At 41.5% G+C, this 20,925-nt stretch overlaps 1 protein-coding gene across 6 annotated transcripts in view; it reads right to left on the reverse strand.

Moving 5' to 3' along the window:
* The window catches only part of TTC7B (tetratricopeptide repeat domain 7B), a 294,267-nt gene that overhangs the window by 248,110 nt on the left and 25,232 nt on the right, over positions 1-20,925 (reverse strand). For 5 of the 6 annotated variants that reach the window (XM_048852692.2, XM_048852695.2, XM_075129830.1 and 2 more), the window contains 2 exons: positions 16,247-16,401; positions 14,698-14,866 (listed from right to left, as the gene is read on the reverse strand). The exons of the other annotated variant lie outside the window; for it this stretch is intronic. In XM_048852692.2, coding sequence (XP_048708649.2) covers positions 14,698-14,866; positions 16,247-16,401 — 324 coding nt within the window. The remainder of the gene's footprint in view (positions 1-14,697; positions 14,867-16,246; positions 16,402-20,925) is intronic. 6 annotated transcript variants of the gene reach the window in all.

Consider the following 20,925-nt stretch of genomic DNA (forward strand, 5'->3'; position numbering starts at 1 on the left):
TGAGCAAAGTCACTACAGATTGAGCTACAGAGCCAAGCTGAAGACTAACAGACACTCATCCTCTATGGGTCAAACATCAAAGGGGACCTATAACACACACAGACCAGAGCGTTACATCCATATCTGACCAAAATACGTTTATTCATATGTATTGACTTGAATATGAATATTCATAAAACGTGTTATTCTATGTATGTCCTTTTAGCTACGGAGCTCAAAATGCTTTACAAACATGTATTAAGCCAACACTCCTGTGAGGCAGGTATCATTACACTTAGGTTATAGAAGAAACTGAATAAAAGAACTTACTCAAGACCACAGGGTAAGTCTATGCCAGAGATAGAGAACAGTTCCAGTACTCTAATCTCTCAGTGCGATGCTCTAACCAGTACACAACACTCACTTTCTACTGCAGTTTGTTAGCTAAACAATCCAAGTAGCTAAGACAAAAATCCTTCAACCAAAAACAGGTTTCAACTATTGCAAACTCAGGTTTTATAGATACTAGTATTTAAAAAACCATTAGAAGTTGTTCGCCTTCCAATATGCACATTTTATAACTAGTGTAGACGGTGGTATATACTTTAATCTTGGCCAGTTTCGCATGTTTTAAATTATACACTACCAGTCTCTGATGCCTACCCCACTTCCTCTGCTCCCTCTGCATATGTTTCCCTACCACCTTTCTTTGTAGCCAGATATACTGCCCAGTAACTTTGTTCTATTCCTCTAAACATACTGCCCTGATACCTCATGCTCTTCTCTGGAAATTCCTCTCTGCTCATGAGTGGCAGCTCTAGCTTCTGACAATGGCTTCCATTTCCTCTTCTCTTGCAATATAGCAGCAGCCACAAGCAGAGTCAGCAAAACTGGTTTCTCCTCTTTGTTTGCAGCTGCCTTTCCAGGCTTTTTTTTTTTTTTTTTTTTTTAAATGGAAGACATGGAAGCAGCAGCAAATTACGAAAGCCAGTACCATGCGACCAACCTGTCCACTCCACGCACTGCTATCAAATGTTCCACGGATGACAAATGTTCCATGGACCACACTTTGGGAATTGTTGCAATACACTAATTTAATAAGCCCAAAGAAATGCAAAACAAAATGGACAGAAAAATACTCCATTTTACACATCAGTAAATGAACATGTGATAATTTTTAAAAGGTGAATTATTTAACAAGCATCAAAAAGATGCCTGATCTCTTGAAAGTTTTTCAGTTCTAATATTCAGAATTTCTTGTCCAAACTACTATAAAAGTGCATCTTTGTAAGTGTGTTCCTATGCACAACACACAAGCTTTCAATAGATGTGCAACGGAATACTGACAAATGTTCAAGCTGAACTTATATAGGAATCATTCCTATATAGTAATTTTTGTAAAAATTAAGCTAAATATTCTCCCTACATTTAGGTTGAAACTTTTCCATTTGCCAATATATTACTAGACATGTTAAAAAAACATTTAAAGCTTTACATTGAAATTATGCTACCCAGGAACTTCCATAGAAGGTGTCTACACTTAAAATGATACTGCCAACCTGATTTTATTAAAACAGACTTATTGCAACAAATTCAGTTTCTAATAGTGCAACTGTCAAATACTCTGTCTTAACTATTTTTAAAAAATGCCTTCTAAAAATAAAGACTTTTCCCATTTCTTTGCTGGTATTTATAAATACCTTTCTAGCAAGGGAGGGGAACACAGCAAAAAAGACAGTGGTTCAGAGAAGAGCCAAGAGAGTGATTAACAGATTAGAAAACTGTTAATTGAGCTCTTTGAGTCTATTTAGCTTAACAGAGAAAAGGTTAAGGGGTGACTTTATCACAGTTTATAAGTATTGTGACAGGGTCGGGCCAGATGGCTATAGGAGAGTAATAGAAGGCAGATATATTAGCCCCAGGCTAAGTAGGTCCCTTTTCCCTGGGTAAGGTAACAGGGAAGGTTCCAGAACAATCAGGAACCTTCTGGAGACAATTAAGACAGGCTGATTAGAACACCTGCAGCCAATCAAGAAGCTGCTAGAATCAATTAAGGCAGGCTAATCAGGGCACCTGGGTTTTAAAAAGGAGCTCACGTCAGTTTGTGGTGTGCACGTGAGGAGCTGGAAGCAAGAGGCACTAGGAGCTGAGAGTGAGAATGCAGACTGCTGCAGGACTGAGGTGTACAAGCATTATCAGACACCAGGAGGAAGGTCCTATGGTGAGGATAAAGAAGGTGTTGGGAGGAGGCCATGGGGAAGTAGCCCAGGGAGTTGAAGCTGTCGCACAGCTGTTCCAGGAGGCACTCTAGACAGCTGCATTCCACAGGGCCCTGGGCTGGAACCCGGAGTAGAGGGCGGGCCCGGGTTCCCCCCAAATCCTCCCAACTCCTGGTCAGACACAGGAGGAGTCGACCTGGACTGTGACTTCTGAAAAACGACCAAGCTGAGGGCTGCCGTGAAGCTCCAAGGCGTGCAAATCCGCCAATAAGCGCAAGACCCACCAAGGTAGAGCAGGAACTTTGTCACAGTATCTATACAGGGAAGAAATATTTAATAATGGACTCATCAATCTAGCAGAGAAAGGTATGACACCATCCAATGGCTAAAAGATTAAGCTAGACAAATTCAAAGTGGAAATAAGACATACATTTTTAACAATGAGAGTAATTAACTAGTGAAACAATTTACCAACGGTCATGGTGGATTCTCCATTACTGACAATTATTAATCAAGTTTGGATGTTACTCTAAAACCTACGCTCTAAGAATTATTTTTGGGAGGTTCTATGGCCTGTGTTATACAGGAGGTAAGACTAGATTAGATGATCACAATGGTCCCTTTTGGCACTGAAATCTGTGAATAAAGGCACAACCCCCTCTTTTTTTGTTCCTTTGTACATCATCTTTAAGAACTGTAATAAAGTGACTGTGTCAAACATATACTATCTTATGTCTAAATATAAACGTGTTCAGCTACTCTTGTTGTGCTCATAAAAAGTTTATTTAGTTTAAGTGTACTGTAAAACAGGGATGTCTGTCCTTTTAAGGGCTCCAAGGCTTGGGGACAGCCAGCCAGCCCGGTTCTGCAGCAGTGCCCTGTTAAGAACTGGTTGAGGCCTGGTGGATTGGAAGGGGTCAGGTGATTGCCTGATGAGCACCTGACTCCTATGAATGCTGAAAGAGCTCAGTTGAAGGAGGAGAGCTACAGGAAGCAAGTTGTCTCCTGTGGCAGGCCCTGGAGCAGGGAGACTCCCAGGCAAATTGTCTGTAGGACTGAGGAAGAGCTACCAGGAACAGGAAGACCCTAGCAAGGAAGCCCCTGCATCTGGGGAAAGGTCCTGGTTTAGCTGCTGCATTTATGGTGCACTATTTATTTTGGGAGTGTTGCTGAAGACTGTCAGTGCCACCAATAAATGAAGCTCCAAGAAAGAGTGCCAGGATCCAGACTCCGAGCTGACTCCTGGGCTGGGGAGACAAGGCCAGCAGCTCAACAGTTACCCAGTCCACTGGGATTTGGCCACAATAACTAACTAACTAACTAACTAAATATTTTTTTTTTTAAAAAATCAAGCTTCTATAAAGCTTGCAATCAAAAAATTAGAGTTTCAATACTTGTTTAACAAAAATCCCAAAGAAATTAGTTTTTAAGCAACTAGACATTTTCATGCAGTATTTGAAATGCCAACCCTGCAATACGAAGAACTAATGATAGTCAGGAAATTTTCACAAAAATGTTTTTTGGTTGGAAAATGTCACTTTGTCGAAGCAGAAGCATATGAGTTATGACAAAACTTTTGCCAGGAGGGTTTCTCAGGTCCAGGATAGAAGTGGCTTTTCTTACTGCTGCTGAACAAACAGATCTGATTGCAATCCAGAAAGTTTAAAGTTAAATGCAGCATCTTTTGTGAACTGCAAAAGGAGTATATCAACTGTTTCACCTGACACTTTCACTGAACCTAATGAGTGTTTGTCTGTTTCTGAAAATAGAACTAATTAATAGCCAATCACTTAACTCATCAAATACAACATTAAATTTGAATACGGGGTCAGCAACAGTCAAAAGAGTTTTACCTTACTCATCTTACATCCTCTAAGTATAAACAGAGACATCTGACCAGGCAATATGAGACATGAACCAGTCTGCAGCAATATGTGTAATGAAAGGGTCTAACTTACATGTGATATCTCTAGAGACAAGGAGGGTGAGGTAGTATCTTTTATTGGACCAACTTCTGTTGGTGAGAGAGGTTATGCCTACAATGCAATTAGACACCTGCAGCTGGCCCATTCCGGATAAGCTGGGCTCACAGAGCTTGGGCTGAGGGGCTGTTTAACTGAGGTGTAAACATTCTGGTTCCAGCTGCAGCCCAAGCTCTGGAATCCTCCCACCTCGCAGGATCTTAGAGCCTGCACTCCAGCCAGAAAAAGAGTGATCAGTGACCTGAAGAAGAGCTCTGTATAGCTCAAAAGCTTGTCACTCTCACCAACAGCAGCTGGTCCACCCTCTCACCAACACTCTCACCAACAGGAGTTGGTCCACCCTCACCCATCTTGTCTCTCTAATATCCTGAGACCAACATAGGTACAACAACACTGCATATGACATCCCTCATATTCATGACAGAATTTTGCCACCGTAACGCAACCTTCTGGGTAGATGCCCACAATTTGCCTTTTCATTTACTGTAATGTAATAAGTAATGTTAACAAAAATAATCTCCTCTAATAAAATGGAAATTTATGAGTTTTGCAGTTTTGGCAGAAGAGGCAGAGAGGAGGGAAGAAGCCCCCTCCCCATATTTCCTCAAGCCATACCCTGGCACAATTTATCTCTATTTTTTTCCTGCACAGTACCTTTCCTCACTTTGTCTCTCTCCTTTTTCCTCCATCTCATTTTGTTTCTTCTCATATTTGTATTAATTTGATCATTTTCTTATTTTTGCTCCCTTGTGTAATATGGCTAGTGCCACATGTTGTTACAGCTGAGTTGCCTGCCGTGAGAGCACACACAAAATCTGAGCTGGTGAACTGTTTCCTGACGCTTTAGAGCATACATATTAGCTGCTCCTGTGGCTAGCTATATTGGTCACTGCTTTGCTGCAGGATGAGAAGGCAAATTTCAAGGATCCACCTACTGCTATATTTAAACAAAATGTTTGCCATAATGGATTGGATACAGGACCGTGCAGGTCCCCATCCCTCACCTTCCTCTGCTCATGTCCTTTCTGGACTAGACTGACATGTCCCCAGGTTGGGAAACAACAATTTAAGGTATTGTTATAAGGTGCCTATCATCCTGATGGCTAAGCATCAAATGCAATTATGAAAACGCAAAGAACCCACAACTGTTCCCAAGTACAATTTGATTTTAAATCTACCACTGTCTGCAAATATGCCACAACTGTATTTATGAGTGACCCTGTATAATACTTCTACTTTGCTGCTACAAGACCAACCAGCAGAGGGAGCACAAACTAATCAAACATGTTTTTCCTAGAGCAGAGATAATGTAACTGATGAATCCAACTACACCAAGAAAGCATAAGTAAGTTGTGTTGACATGTAGTCCATATGAAACTGCAGGTTTTAAAACAGATATATAGTGTTTGCCAAATGGCAAAAACAGTACTTAAATAAATGTAATTTTAAACCTATGAAAGGGACTGAATGGAAAACAAAATTTAAAATGATAAACATTTTTTAAAGTATTTTTAAATTAAAATTTGAGATCTTCAAAGAGAGAGTCTCAGAAGCAGTTTACTAAGGAGAGGAGTACGAATTGGAACCATTTCTTATTCTAATTAAGGATAATATAAAATTTCTCTTTTACCAAAGGTTGGCAAAGTTCATATCTGCTTCTGAATTTTATAAAACATCTCAAATAACTCTTCTTGATACTCCACTCATTCATTTAATCAAAGCAATCCTACATTTATCATCAAAGCTGTGGTTTGCTAATGTTTTAACTACTATATATCACTACTTTAACTATTAGTCATCACTCAAATGAACAGCATAGAACAGATGAACACTGTAAAACAAGGAGGAATAAAGTTAGAGTCTGAACTATCTATAAATATGTCCAGTGTCACAACATCTCAGAACTGCCAAAGTTTGAAATACAAAATAGAGAAACTAAGAGTAATGGCAAATTAATGCTAGTAATGGCAACTATGACCTGGTATTAAAGAGGCTTTCACTATTTAGCTATAAGTCTAAAAATCCTCATAAAAATACCTGATACAGAAGTGCCTTTTTAACACTGATTCTTACTATTCAAAACACTCCTCGGCACACATTTCTCCCCCTGGAGAGAGAATGAGAGAACAAAAATGCGACAAATATTAGTCATGTTGCTTAATGCACTACTGAAAGGTACTCAGATACTATGGTGATGAGTGCAGTATAAGAGCCCATACAGAATACAATGGAACAGATGTTTCTTTTAACCTCTATAACTTATTTATTGATAGTAAATCCCATACTACACAGACATGGTTCTCCATTTGAGTCCTCTTACAGTCATGTATCTCCTCAGCTAGAGATAAAAGCAGTACTATGATCGAAGTTGTACTTTTACTGGAGGGTTAAGGGGCATGAATATCCACAACAATGATTTTCAGGCTCTCTTTGCAAATACAATGCAGCCCGCAGATGATTTTTGTTCTCTAGTTTGATGACAGGATTATTCTAAATTGAGGATTGTGGGGATGTGAAGACACTGGATCTTCAAGTTTGAGAGAGAGAGAGAAAGAAAGAAGGAGCTAAGATTTTCTGATACAGGCTATCGTATTTAAATACTTCTTAATGAACTTCTGCACTGTGTTTTGATAACAACCAATTTGGTGGAGACTGCTTTCAGACACTTGCTCTATGAAAACTCATGCAGGAGCTTCCTTTTTCTTTTAAGGAATATAGAGTTTTATTTTACAGTGACAAATTATGGTACATTTCATATTGCTTAGACCCTAGGTTCCTTGGGGCAAGAATGATCTTCCTTGGTGTTCTACAGAGTACCAAGAACACTTTGGATGCTCCACAATCAAATATGAAAAACAGAATTTCTTCCATTAACAACGTGGCTATTTAAGCTCCATCACAAATATCAGTCTACCCTCCCTCAGAAACACTACCCCCAAGCAAGTGCTGAGCTTCCCCATAAATCCAAATTTTCAACCATCACACATAAAATTCTAACTGCACAACTCAGCTCCAAGTTCTGTTGTCCCAATTTAATTCTGATCCAAACACCAAATGGACATTCATCATTTCCTCTTAGGTTTTCTGTAGCTGATATCACTATCCTACTAAGCACTAAGAAAATAATGTCTTTAATATCCTTGCCCCAACCTACATTCCTATTATCCCTGAACCTCCAGTTCAACCAGAAAAAACAAATCCTAATAAACCCACAAAAGCCAACAGCACCACCCAATCTGACCAACCAATCAACCAAAGCTTTTCAGATCTTCATGCACATCATTTTAGATGAAGGAAGACTCTAAACTCTCAGTGCAAGAATGGTCTTCAAAAAGGCTTCTGGGCCCTTTCCTCCATCATTATAAGAACGGAAAATTTCTTACTGATAATTTCCTTTCTGCTAGCAGCATCTCCCATAATGCCGGACATCTGGGCTGCTCTCCTGTCTCTCTGCCGCTCACAGAGGTGGATCAGCCTTTTAGTTGTCCAGCCACATGCCTTCTGTTTCTGCTTGCTGCCTGATGAGCTATTCCCAAGCTGTAAAACTTGCATAACATCATTAACAAATATTCCAGAGATAATGAAAAAACTATGTACATTAGACTAGGAAGACCATCATCTGGTATCAGAGTAGCAGCCACACACTACACAACAAAAACACTAACCCAGGAACCTATCCTTGCAACAAAGCCCAATATCAACTCTGTCCACATATTTATTCAAGTGACACCATCACAGGACCTAATCACATTAGCCACGCCATCAGGGGCTCGTTCACCTGCACATCTACCAATGTGATATATGCCATCATGTGCCAGCAATGCCCCTCTGCCAGGTACATTGGCCAAACCGGACAGTCTCTACGCAAAAGAATAAATGGACACAAATCTGGCATCAGGAATCATAACATTCAAAAACCGGTAGGAGAACACTTCAACCTCTCTGGCCACTCAGTAAAAGACTTAAGGGTGGCAATTCTGCAACAGAAAAGCTTCAGAAACAGACTCCAACGAAAAACTGCTGAGCTTGAATTTATATGCAAACTAGATACCATTACTTTGGGTTTGAATAGAGACTGGTAGTGGCTGGGTCATTACACATATTGAATCTATTTCCCTAAGTTAAGTATCCTCACACCTTCTTGTCAACTGTCTAAATGGGCCATCCTGATTATCACTACAAAAGTTTTTTTCTCCTGCTGATAATAGCTCATCTTAATTAATTAGCCTCTTACAGTTTGTATGGCTAATTCTACCTTCTGTGTGTGTGTGTATATCTATCTATCTTCTTACTATACGTTCCATTCAATGCAGCCGATGACGTGGGCTGTAGCCCACAAAAGCTTATGCTCTAATAAATTTGTTAGTCTCTAAGGTGCCACAAATACTCCTGGGTTTTTTGCATCATCTAATAATGACTCCACTTAATACCTGACCCTTGACTCATGAGTCATCCAGTTGGTAGAACTGTTAGAGATGCTGCTAGCAGAAAGAAAATTATCAGTATGAAACTTTTGTTCTGCAGCCCAGCATCTCCCACAATTCTGGTTAACTGGGAAGTAGGCAGCAGTGAACAAATGTAGGATTGCTTCCTGGCATGGGGGAAAGAACATGCACCATCCTGACTGTTTATGTAGAACATAGCTGTCATATTGTCCGTGAGGACTGAAATAGATTTGCCTGTCAAATGACATAGAAATGGCTGGCACAACAGACGTACTGCCCTGAGTTCCCTGACACTGATGTGCAGGAAGAGCTCTTGGATACAAAGGCCTTGGGTTCTGATGGGTCCTAAGCGGGCTCCCCAAGCAAGGGCTGATGTGTTGCATACCAGGGACAGGGAGGGTGAGGTCTTGAAAAGGGTACCCCCGCACATACCATGTGGCTGTCCAGCCATCACTGCAGTGAGTCTAGGACATGGGCCAGTGCCATGAGAACTGAGTCCAGGTGATGGCAAGACGACCATGGCTAGCCAGGTTTATAGAGGTCTGAGTTGTAGCCTTGCATTTTGCACCACATATGTGCATGATACCATGTAGCCCAGGAGGCTTAGGCACTTTCATGTAGTCAACGGATGACTTCGGAGATATTGTTATCAGGGATGCAATAGTGAGGAACCAGTCATTTGGAAGCAGAGCTCTCACTTGCACCAAGTCAATTACTGACTATGAACTCTATCCTTTGGACTGGGATCAGGGTGGACTTCTGAAAGTTTAACAGAAGGACCAACACATTGAAGGTTGATTGAATGAGATGGATGTCAGCCTCAACTCAAGCTCTGGACCAGCCCTTTATCAGCCAGTCATCGAGGTATGGAAATATGTGGATTTCCCTTTTCCTTAGTCAGGCCGCTACTACTGCCATACATTTTGTGAATACCTGTGGGGTAGCCGACAAGCCAAAAACAGGAATACCATGAACTATTAGTAACTTTGGTTCAATACAAAACTCAGGAAATGTCTGTGACCAGGGAAGATCGAAATGTGGAAGTAAGCATCCTTTAGATCGAGGATGGCATTCCAATTCCCGGGATCCAGAGAAGGGATGATGGAGGCCAAGGAGAACATGTGGAACTTCAGGTTCTTGAGATATGAGTTGAGACTGCGCAAGTTTAAAATGGGTCTGAGACCACACGCACACACCCTTCCTCTCAAATGGGAGGGCACTTGTCCCACGGCTCCCACCCGAAGGAGGGACTGGACTTCTTGTTCCAACAGCAGCTCATGAGAAGTGTCCCTGAAGAGGGAGGGAGGGAGGGGCAAGGTGGTGTGGATAGGAATTGGAAGGCGTAACCCAGTTCTATGGTGTTGAGGACCCATCGGTCTGAAGTAATCTGGGTCCAGGCATCCAAGAAATAGGAAAGGTGACTGGAAAACAAGTGGGTAGCTGGATCCGATGTAGAAGGGATCGTGATATCAACCTCGATCATCTTGTCAAAATGGGTGCTTTGACAATCCAGGATGCCTGTGGCCAGACTGTGTAGGGCCTTTTGAGGATGACTGGGGGGGGGGAGGGGGGGCTGAGACTAAACTTCTGTTCCTTCACCTCTGTTGGTCCTGCCTGGATGTCTGAAAAAAATAATGGCTTGGCTGCTGCAGACTGTATTGCTTCCTTGCACCTGCCAGTATGTAGAGCCCCAGGATTTCAAGATCACCTAGGAGTCTTGGAGGCCATGCAGCATAGGATCCGTCTGCTCTTAGAAGATCCCTGAAATGGGAGGTCCTGAATGGTCTGCTATACCAGTGTACTGAGGGAGCTCCGAGGATTGCAACCAGGAACCCCTACGCATTGTCACTGCAGTTGCCATTGATTTGGCCGCAGAATCAGCGGCATCCAGGGTTGCTTGCAGGGAGGCCCGAGGTACAGTTTTCTCTTCCTCAATTAGGGATGAAAACTCCTTTCTGGAGTCGTGGGGGAGAAGATCCTTGAATTTAATAAAGAATTGCCACATGTTGAAGTCGTAGCGCCTCAGCAGGGCCTGCTTGTTTGCTATACAAGTTGCAGGCCCTTTGAAGAGTAAGTATTGCATCCAAAGAGGTCTAGCTTTTTAGGGTCCTTTGACTTGAGCGTAGAGCTCAGCTGTCCCTGGCGGTCTCCCACACTGGCCACCACAACCACCCATGATCCCAGGGGCGAGAGGTGCGTGAAGAGGAACTTGTACCCCTTGACCGGAACAAAGTATTTATGCTCCGAGCATTTCCCCATCAGTGGAAGTGAGAAGTGGAAGTGAGAAACCCCCAAAGGTTCCAAAACGGCCACTGCATGGTGGTTGGGCCCCATGGGTACAGTAGTCAGGCACCCGGATGTCCCGACGAACTTGATGCTGTAATGGAGTGAGAATGGCGTGGGGAGCAGCAGCGTTCGCTGTTTTGGCAGAGGGAGTACACTTCTGGTTCTGAGTTTGATGAGGAGGAAGAGGTGCATTGTGGAGACCAGAGGATGCCGTGCCACTGGGTGCCAATGAAGGCTGCCTAGAGGCTGTCTGAGATGGTTTCCCCTTGGACAGCTGACACAGTGCTGGATGAGGTGCTGGCATCGATTTTTTGTCACTTAGGGACATTGGCGGTCCTGGCAGGGTTAGAAGATAACTTGCAGCTGCAGAGGCTTGGGGGGGGGGGGGAGGGTGTCAATGGGATCACAAACTGAGTGGGCATCGTAGGACACTGCGGTACCAGGGTCGGGGGTACCTGGCAGTGTGGCATCAGGGATGAAGAGTGGCCCAGAACAGGTCTCGCCCTATCCCTGTCTCCTTTGTCCATTGACACTGAAGACTGGCTCCTCTCCTGGTGCTTGCTGTTGTTTCTTCTTAGGCACCCAAGATGATGATCGGTGCCAAGTGGCCCTTGTTGATGGAGGAGTGCTCTGTACCACTGTGTTCAGAGCCGAGTCCGAACTCGGTTCCAAGGCCTGTCTTAAGGCTGCCTCCATGAGGAAAACCTTCAAACGAGTAGCGCAGTCATTCTGGATCCAAGGCTTCAACTCCACAAATTTGGCAGCAGTCCTTCATAGAATATCAGGGTTGAAAGGGACCTCAGGAGCTCATCTAGTCCAACCCCCTGCTCAAAGCAGGACCAATCCCTAATTAAATCATCCCAGCCAGAGCTTTGTCAAGCCTGACCTTAAAAACTTCTAAGGAAGGAGATTCTACCACCTCCCTAGGTAACGCATTCCAGTGTGTCACCACACACTGGAAGTCCTATGAGCTTCCATTAAGACTTGAGACAGTTCGAGTGTGGGTCGCTCAAAGGCATAGATTTGCTGCACAAGGCTTAAACCCCAGTGACTGAGGCATGCCTCAGCACTGGGACGAAGGACAACTCTGCTATTTAAGAGCAGAAGCATGCAAACTATCTAACACCATCAAAACTACATTAACTACTAAAAACTATGAGCACTATCTACATTAAAAGGTTAGAAAAACCACCAAGAGAGAAGAGTGCCTAAGCAATGAGAAGTTCCAGCAACAATCATGGGCAGTAAGAAGGAACTGAAGGAAGGCAGGGTCAGCAGGGCCCCTTATACCAGCACTATGAGCGCACAACACCAGAGGGCACTAGAACCAATCCAACGGATACCATTAAGGGGAAAATTTCCAGCAACTGTGCTCAGGGCACACATACACCTACACTGGAATGGACAAATGCATGCACTTGAAGAAGAACATGTAGGCCCTGCAGCCAACTGTGCAATAAGGCAACTGTCCCCCATAGATCTGGGATCTGCCTCCCCTGTGAAATATTTTGGCCTCTGTGTTCATATGATTCACAAATGGGTTGGCTGAAGGGAGGCCAAACATTTGAACAATGAGATAGAAAAACTCCTGATTCAGGTACTACTCAGAATTGTTGACCCTGAGCCTGCTGCACCAGTCTGCCTTTTGGTTCAGGTCCCCTTTGATGTGGATCACTTTGAGAGAAAGGAGGAACGGTTCCACCCACCTCACTATTTCCGCTGCTTCTGTGTGTAGTGCCCAACTCCTTGTTCCCCCTTGGCTGTTTAAATATGCTCCAGAGGCCCTAGGCTGTTTGGGGCTCCAAGTGAGCTCCCCAGACCTGGTTGCAAGAACTAAAGGATCTGGAAGGCAGATAAGCAAGCCTTTACAGATATTATCATGGGCTGACCACCACTGCAAAGAGTTGAATACTTGTGTTGGAACCCATACTTGATCCTTCATGTGTTCCAGGGAGCAGTCCCACACATTTTGTATGAAGGCTTGAAGACTTCAGATGTGTGATTGTGCCCATGGAGTGATCCCTAAGCATGACACCAGGAATCCTAGCAGTTGGAAGCATAGCACTATGGTAGGCTTCCTGAGGCTCTGAAGCATGAAAATAAATTCCTGGATGAAACTAGAGAACTTTTCTTGGCACTGGTGATGAAACTGTGCGCCTGGAGAAGCACTGCCAAAAAACTGGGAAGAAAAGTTAAAATTGAAAGAGTAAGGACAGGAGCAAAAGAAACTGCCACTGTTCGCTGCTGCAGAGGCAGAGAAAACTGACAGCAAGCAGGAGCAGAGGGGACGAGCCAGACCCTGTAGCTCCAAAAAGGTTATCTGCCTCTGTGAGCTGCAGAGAGAGAGAGAGAAGAGCAGCCCAGGCATCTAGAATTGTGGGAGATGATGGGCTTCAGAAAAGGGAGGGGAGCCAAGAGAAGCAGTTGATGGCTTCACTCTTATATTTTTGATTTTCTGAGTATCCAACATGTTTCTAGATTTCTTTTTAAAAGTACATGAAGAATATCCTCAATTTCCTACCAATTCCTTTAATCTAAATATTGCAATGATTTAGGAAGTATATTTTTCTCTCTTCTAGGAATCAAGGCTGCTATTTCCCTCACCTTTGTTTACAGCACACCTGATACTTGTCAGCAGGAACTGAGTTGGTGGAAAACAGTCAGCCTGTTCCAAGACTAATGTTAGAAAAATTCTTTGATCAGTTGTCAGCAAATACAACTGAGCCATATCCTGAAAGACAGCAAACATAACTTATGACACTGTGCACTCATCCCGCCATAACAAGAAATTTTAAATGCATTCCAAAACCCAGGTCTAATACACCAGTTTAGCAAAAACATCCAGACACAGTGAATTCCATAGTGAATGCCACATAAACCGCTGCATTCTCAAAACACTGACACAGCTACAGGCTGTGTGTGCGTAGCTCATAAAAGAAGCCTCTAAACTGAAGTGGCACTGCCATCCTTAGACACAACGTAAGAATTACAACTTTCACTAATATGATACCACTCAATAAGGAAAATTAAGACAAATCATTTGAATTTTTGGATACATTTGTAAAAAGAGCCATATCAGTACAGACCCAAAATAAAATCCCACGGAAGAAAATGCTCCCATTCATACCAGTTTTTTATTTAATAATTGCTATAATTATTACTATTATTATTATGGAACGGCCTGGCCAAGTGTAATTGATAAAAAGCCAACTTGGTTACTGAGCTAACAGCAGCAGGCTGTGTGTGAAAGATCTAAAGAAATAAAAGTGACTGACTCCACAAAGGAAACCATGAAACTGACTATACACAAAGAGCTGTCAAATGCACAAAGTTAACTGAGGGGGAAATAAAGACAAATATTTTCTTTTCTCTAATGCCTTTTAATTATAGTAATAGCAGGTGCTATGTTTTATCTACAGGAAATAAAAATTTCAGACATAAATGTAACATTTAGGTTGAGGGTGCAATTTTAACATTTGAATCTGCTGAAAAACTACTAATACATATTTGTCAGAAGGGGGTTTAATAGGTGGATGGAGGGGGAAGGACTAGAATAGAAATGCTGACAGAAATAATAGTCCTACCAACCTAGCATGTACTCAAATTAATCTAAATGGATGAATGTTTCTTTCAGAAATTTCTAAGGCACCCATCACTTTGATATCTAAACTCAGTGTCAATTGATATAGCATGAACAAATATTCCTTCAGTCAAAAATAATAAAAGTAGAAATATTTCATTTGAAAGAATCAACCACAATTAATAAACAGATATGAGCAATCTTACCTTTGGTAGAATATGCTTCAGCAATCATTCTCAGCCTATAAGGAGGCACAGCAACAAGCTGCAAGTCATCAACTTCAACCCTAGCGTAAGTGTTAAGAGCTTCTTTGTAATCACCTTCCACATAGTTTAACTTGGCCATAATTAAGTTGGCTTCTTGTAAAAATTCTGGCTAGAAAAAAGAGGCATAAGATAAACTATTTTTTCTGAGGCAAAACACTTTAAAAAATGACAGAAAGTTATCTGCACCCTATTAATTTCCAACATATTGTGGAAGACTTCCCGGAAGATTTTTCATTCCCAGATTACAGTTTATTATTTTTATTCTGTAGTTAAATTTTCAGATAATATTTGGGAGGCTATTACAGAAAAACACACATTGAGTCCCTCACCAAACTACAGAACACTGATTTTATTCTAACCAGTCATTTTTACGCTTGGAAATATACATTATTTCATATCTGATTATGTAAGCATCCTTGAATCTGAATTAGAATTAGGATCCTAGCATCCCCCGTGGTGTACAAACATTTAAGATGACACACCCTTGCCACCCAGGAAGTTTACAGTTTAACATGACAACCAATATATGAAGGTAGGAATAGAAGAAGATAATGAATTATAAATTTATCACTGTTATTTTAAGTTTAGTAATTAGGCACTGGCTTTCCCCATCTGCTCCTCAGCCTAGTCATTTTAATCTGGTTGATTTCTTGTAAGTGGAGAGGAGGGTCTTGAAAAAGAGTTCACAGGAAGAGACCCTCACAGATCAGTTTAAGGAGGGCATGGAAGAAATCTCAAAGATGGCTGTGGAAGATGACAAATAGGGTGTTGAAAGAGCATCACTGGTGAGGCAAAGGGGAAGACACAGTAATATGCAATAGTGGATAGGTATGAAGAGAGAGCGTTGTGAAGTGCCTTGAAGGGGAGGACATATATATTTCACATCCAACACCAAGCATCATAGTTTGATGATAAATATCTAAAGGTGGGCCAGAATGGGCTCCAAACAGAATTGAGGATAAAAACGTCTTGTATGGTTTTCCTCAAAACATGGAACAAGTTTGCAGTTTCACTACAGTGCTGAATATTTACACTGATTTTGTTTTCTTAATAGAAGGGGATGCTGTGAGACTATTTCAGTAATGTCTGTGACGCACTTTGACATAACCAAATGCAAGGTACTATGGGAATGCAAAGTGTTATTATTCCTTGAAGCGCATTCTGTGTCAAGTATCATGTCACTGTGTAAATAAGCTGTTCACAAGACATCTTGAAAATTCTTTATTTAAACATCCCTGGGGTCAACAGCTTTCTTTTAAATGTTAACTTTTCACTATTAGATTAGTCTGAACAAACTTCCATAAGCAAATTAAAGGGATCAAATCCCAAAATACTGAAGATATTCTGGAAGTAATAAAATGGCTTAACAAGAACACTGTAACCAGAGAATTATCTGAGTTCTCAGAAGCTCTCATAAAGCTTTTCCTCTCAATTAACTTCCAACCATATCCTTAATTTTCTAACCCTTTCTCCAGACTTCTGTGAATACCTTTAGGTTTCCTCTGTCAAGTGCTGCAGTGAGATGTTTCCTGACCTCGGTCAGCTTTGGCCGGGGACCCCGGGGACTAGTGCCCTGTTTAAAAGGATTTTCCTTCAAAAACTGTTCTAGTTTTGACTCCCCAAGGAGAAGTTCTGCCATGTCATCTATAAAGAGAAAAAAACAGCGTCAAAGGGAAAAAGTCTTCACAACAGTAATAGCCATTCTATCCAGCTGATATTTCACACAGATTACAGAGGAAGCATACAGCAGTGGAGGTAATTATTTTTAGTTCTGGACTTTAAATGCAGAACTCATGGTAGAGACACATTAAGGGCCAGTGACTGAGATTTAACACAGCGTTATAAAAGTGGTGTTTATTATTTTATTTTTCAATTTATCATTTAAATACTTATCATAGCATTATAGGAGCACTATAACATTATAGTCACAGAGATTAAGGCAAATCTATTTCCCATTAATTGGGATCTAATATTCTATGACCTTTTGGTTTTTTAAAATCAAAAACCATTGAGAAGAGGTGCAGCTCTCAGGGCTTTCCGAATACAGATAAACTCAGCATTTGATGAATTTCCGGCAGCAGTGAATTCTAGAGGCAAGCACCTGCTACCAAGAATGCCCTAACCCGTCTCACAAACATCATACTTGCAACTGTTAGATTAAGATTTCTACCTGAATACAGGTTATGTGGCAGCTCAGAGAAGGAGATTTCCCTCAGGATTTCCTGGTCAATTAGGGCATTACAGATGGGGACCAGCTACTTGAATTTTATCTGGAAGTTAACCAGCAGCCAGCACTAGCACTTCCATCTTGGACAACTGACTTTCATCCAGTTTCCCATTTTTGACAGACCTTGGAAAAACAAGGCAATGGCTCAATCTGGGTATGATAAAGGTGACAGAGCTATCAACCATCAGGAGATTGAGAACACTGTAACCCTTATCAGCTTCCCAAGTGCCTTCACCTACACATTAAACAAAAGAGGTAATAAGACTGGGCTTTGTGATTCTGATACCATTCTAAGCAGATTCCTTCCACTGTGTCAGGTCTCGCAAACACATCAACTGCATCTTATGTTTGACATTATTAAGACTGCTGGAAGTTCTAGCTGGATTAGTGCATCTGACCTGTGTACACTGAAATTATGAAATCAGAGTGAGTAATACTGTTTCTGTATCATATCCTGATCTTAAATGTAACAGGCAGATGTCTGAAGGACAAAAAGATGTCAGATACCATTTCATTTGGCCTGACAGAAACAGCAACAACTTTGGACAACCATTCAATCCACATATCAATGGTGTACACTTCCCATTTCAAAGCAGAAAAAATAGTAATTTTGCTCAATTATGTATCCAAATAATTTCAATAAAGGTAAAAATCTTCTTACTGATTTGTAGAGCACCCAGCCTACCAAAAAATCGGTCAGTGCTGTGTTGCCAGCTATTATCAACTCTTGTCCTGAATATTCACCAATGTATTGAATTATATATAGGAGCAGGCAAGCTCCACTGTTCTGTAGGCACCAGTAATATGGGGAAATGGCTCGAGTTAGAACTATTCCTGTGTTGAAACCTATGTATGCCTTTGTCAAAAGGCAAACTGACATTTGATCATTTTACTCCTAGAACAGTAAGCCCAAAGTTCTCAGAAGTGTTTTCATTTCATAGTGTTAGTGACAGAGTTAGTTTAGGTTTAGCTAGTTAGACTAACAAGCCAAACTAGAGTTCTGAAATAAATGCCAATATTTTCCACTTACATATTTTAAAAAATAGGCTAGAGAAGACTTTCAATACAATGTACTCAATGAAGCTGTTATAACCAAACTAATCACCTTATGCACTGAATTTGATAACCTTGAATTAAATGTATCAACTCTTAAATAAACCTCAAATGAAAGGGTCTCATAGCAAAGAAGTAAAAGACAAGGAACCCTTTGTTAACTGCTGCAGGAAACCAGCAGGTTAAGGAGGCTTTTAGTATTTGCTTCATCACTCATAAGGACTGAGCATTTTTATGAAATTCACAAGACTAAATAATGCTTACAAAGTACTCCTTGTATTTACAAAGCAAGGAAATCTTTCCCAGTGGTATGAATTTTTCTACAATTATCAAGATACTTTAAACTGTGACTTTAATAGCTGCAATTTGTAATCAAAAAGGTCATTACAGTTTCTCAAGGGTAGACTCTCAAAATTAGGACATCAGTTACAAAGTCTGAAGCAGATTCTAGTACTTTACAGGTAAATTTTTATTGTATCTGAAGAAATAAAGGTATGGCAGACCAATATGCTCCCAAACATTATGCAGTGCTGACACTTGCCCCTTTCAAGAAAGGTTAACTTCACAAGCACCGCACATTTTGAAGCAAACTAAGTGAAACTGCAACAAAATCATTTAACTATTAACAGTCTGCTCAGAAGGAAAGAACAGAAAATAATGGCATAAGAGATGATTCAATGCTGAAAATGAGAAAAGAGGACAATCCATATAGCAACAGCAAGTGGAAGAAAGTAATCTTGTATCATTGATCCAATAAATATTTTACAGATAAGGATTCATACCATAGGCATTCCAGCACAAAGTAATTTGCATCAATATCAACAGCCGTGCTGCAAGTGCTGATATGACAAGTCTAATGAACATGTACTGAAATGTAGAAATAGAATGGGCAATTTTAACCTTCTGCAACGATACAATAAGGCACCATTTTCAAAGATACCAGAACTCTAGAATGAACACATTTTTTAAAATACTTGATATGGTAGGATACCTTTTCACTTTGCGATAGGCAGCTAATTATGTATTTTATATTTTTCTTCAAACATGGCTTAAACTCTAATGGACTAGATAAGTGCAAACAGTCTGAATCTAACAAAGGACACTATTAACAAAATACTTGGGATACAAAAGAAGAGATCTGTATCTAACATTATAGGGCATATTTCATATTACATCCCCATGAATACATCCTCATTTCAAATTTTATTGAAATAACCATTCTAATATCCATTCAAAAACCAGGTAACAGAATCTGACATTATAAAAGTACAAGAGATTTTGTTTAGAGGTTTCCTCAGTCGTGATGTACTTTCCCTCAGTAACTGCCCCATCCAAATGGAGGTCAGACATGGTAAACTGTGTACACACTAAAAAATAGCTTTGACGGCACAGTAATGCTATTCAATGTATCTCACTTTCACTCAATGTGAGGAATTTAACAAGAAGTATGTGAAAATTTCCTCTTGAGCAAGATCAGCAGTCAGCCACAAGCTTACAATAAAACTGCACTTCAAACATGTTCACAGGCCCCCAGGATTCTGTCATCTGCTTTTCAGAGGAAAGATTACTGAGGGTACGTCTACACTGCAATTAAACACCCATGGCTGACCCATATGAACTAACTCCAGCTCAAGGGCTCGGGCTATAGGGCTATAAAATTGTGATGTAGACCTTTGGGGCTCAAGCTGGAGCTCAAACTCAGGAACCCCATGAAGGGGCAGGGGAAAGGCTATTTTTTATCAATGATCTGGAAGCAAACAAAATCACTGTTAATAAAATTTGCAGATGACACAAACACTGGCAGAGAGATAGATAATGAGGAGGACAGGTCAATCACAAGGAGCAATCTGGATCGCTTGGTAAGCTGGGCCCCTTCGAACAAAATACACTTTATATAGCCACATGCTATCAGGCACTGTCTCCAATAATTAGGCCTAATGGCTGAAGCGTGGGTCACAGCTAGGCATAGGTTTGTGTCTGGGCCAAGGAATTGAGATCCAGAGGCAGGGCAGGATCAAAACCGAGATCAGAGTCTGTAGACAAACCAGGATCAGAACGGTAGCCAGAGGCCAGGTGCAGGACGCAGGTCAAATCTGGGAGGTCAGAGTCCAAAGATAAGCCAACCTGATACCAAAGTCGGAGTTCAGATAGGTGCCAAAGGTCGAAACCAGATAGAGTCTGAGGCTTTGGGGGTGTGACATGGGGGGGGTGGCTATACCTCAAAGTAGCACCCTATAAACTTCATATTTATCCTTTGTATATGGTTGTGATATTTCTTCCAAAGCATGCCTTGTAAGCTATTATATGAAAGATCATGATCTGCTGAAACTCATTGTTTTGTTAAAATATGTACCGTGACGGGGCAAGGCCAGATGGAGATAGATAATATTAGCTCCAGGCTAAACAAATCCCTGGTACCAGGATAAGTGAAATGGCAGCTGCTCCAGGTCAATTAAGAACTTTCCAGAAGGCAGGGAGAATGCTAGGTTGATTGGGACACCTGAAGCCAATCAGGGGCTGGCTGAAACTAGTTAAAAGCCTCCAAGTTAGTCAGGTGGGTGTGCATGTCATGAGCTGTGGGAGGAAGTTGCACTGTTGGAGAGACTGAGTAGTACACACCATATCAGGCACAAGGAAGGAGGCCCTGAGGTAAGGAGTGGAGCTTGAGGAAGTGAGGGCTGCTGTGGGGGAAGTAGCCCAGGGAATTGTACATGTCATGTTTCTAAAAGGTCAGCTACCATAGCTGATACTATTAGGGTCCCTATGCTGGAGCCCCGAGTAGAGGGTGGGCCCGGGCTCCCCCCCCCTTTGCCCCGATTAATCACAGACTGGGAGACAACAGAGACTGTGCAAGGAAGGACAACTTCTCCTCACCTTCCTCGCTGGCT

This window comes from Caretta caretta, chromosome 6 (genome assembly GCF_965140235.1).
Source record: "Caretta caretta isolate rCarCar2 chromosome 6, rCarCar1.hap1, whole genome shotgun sequence".
NCBI lineage: Eukaryota > Metazoa > Chordata > Testudines > Cheloniidae > Caretta > Caretta caretta.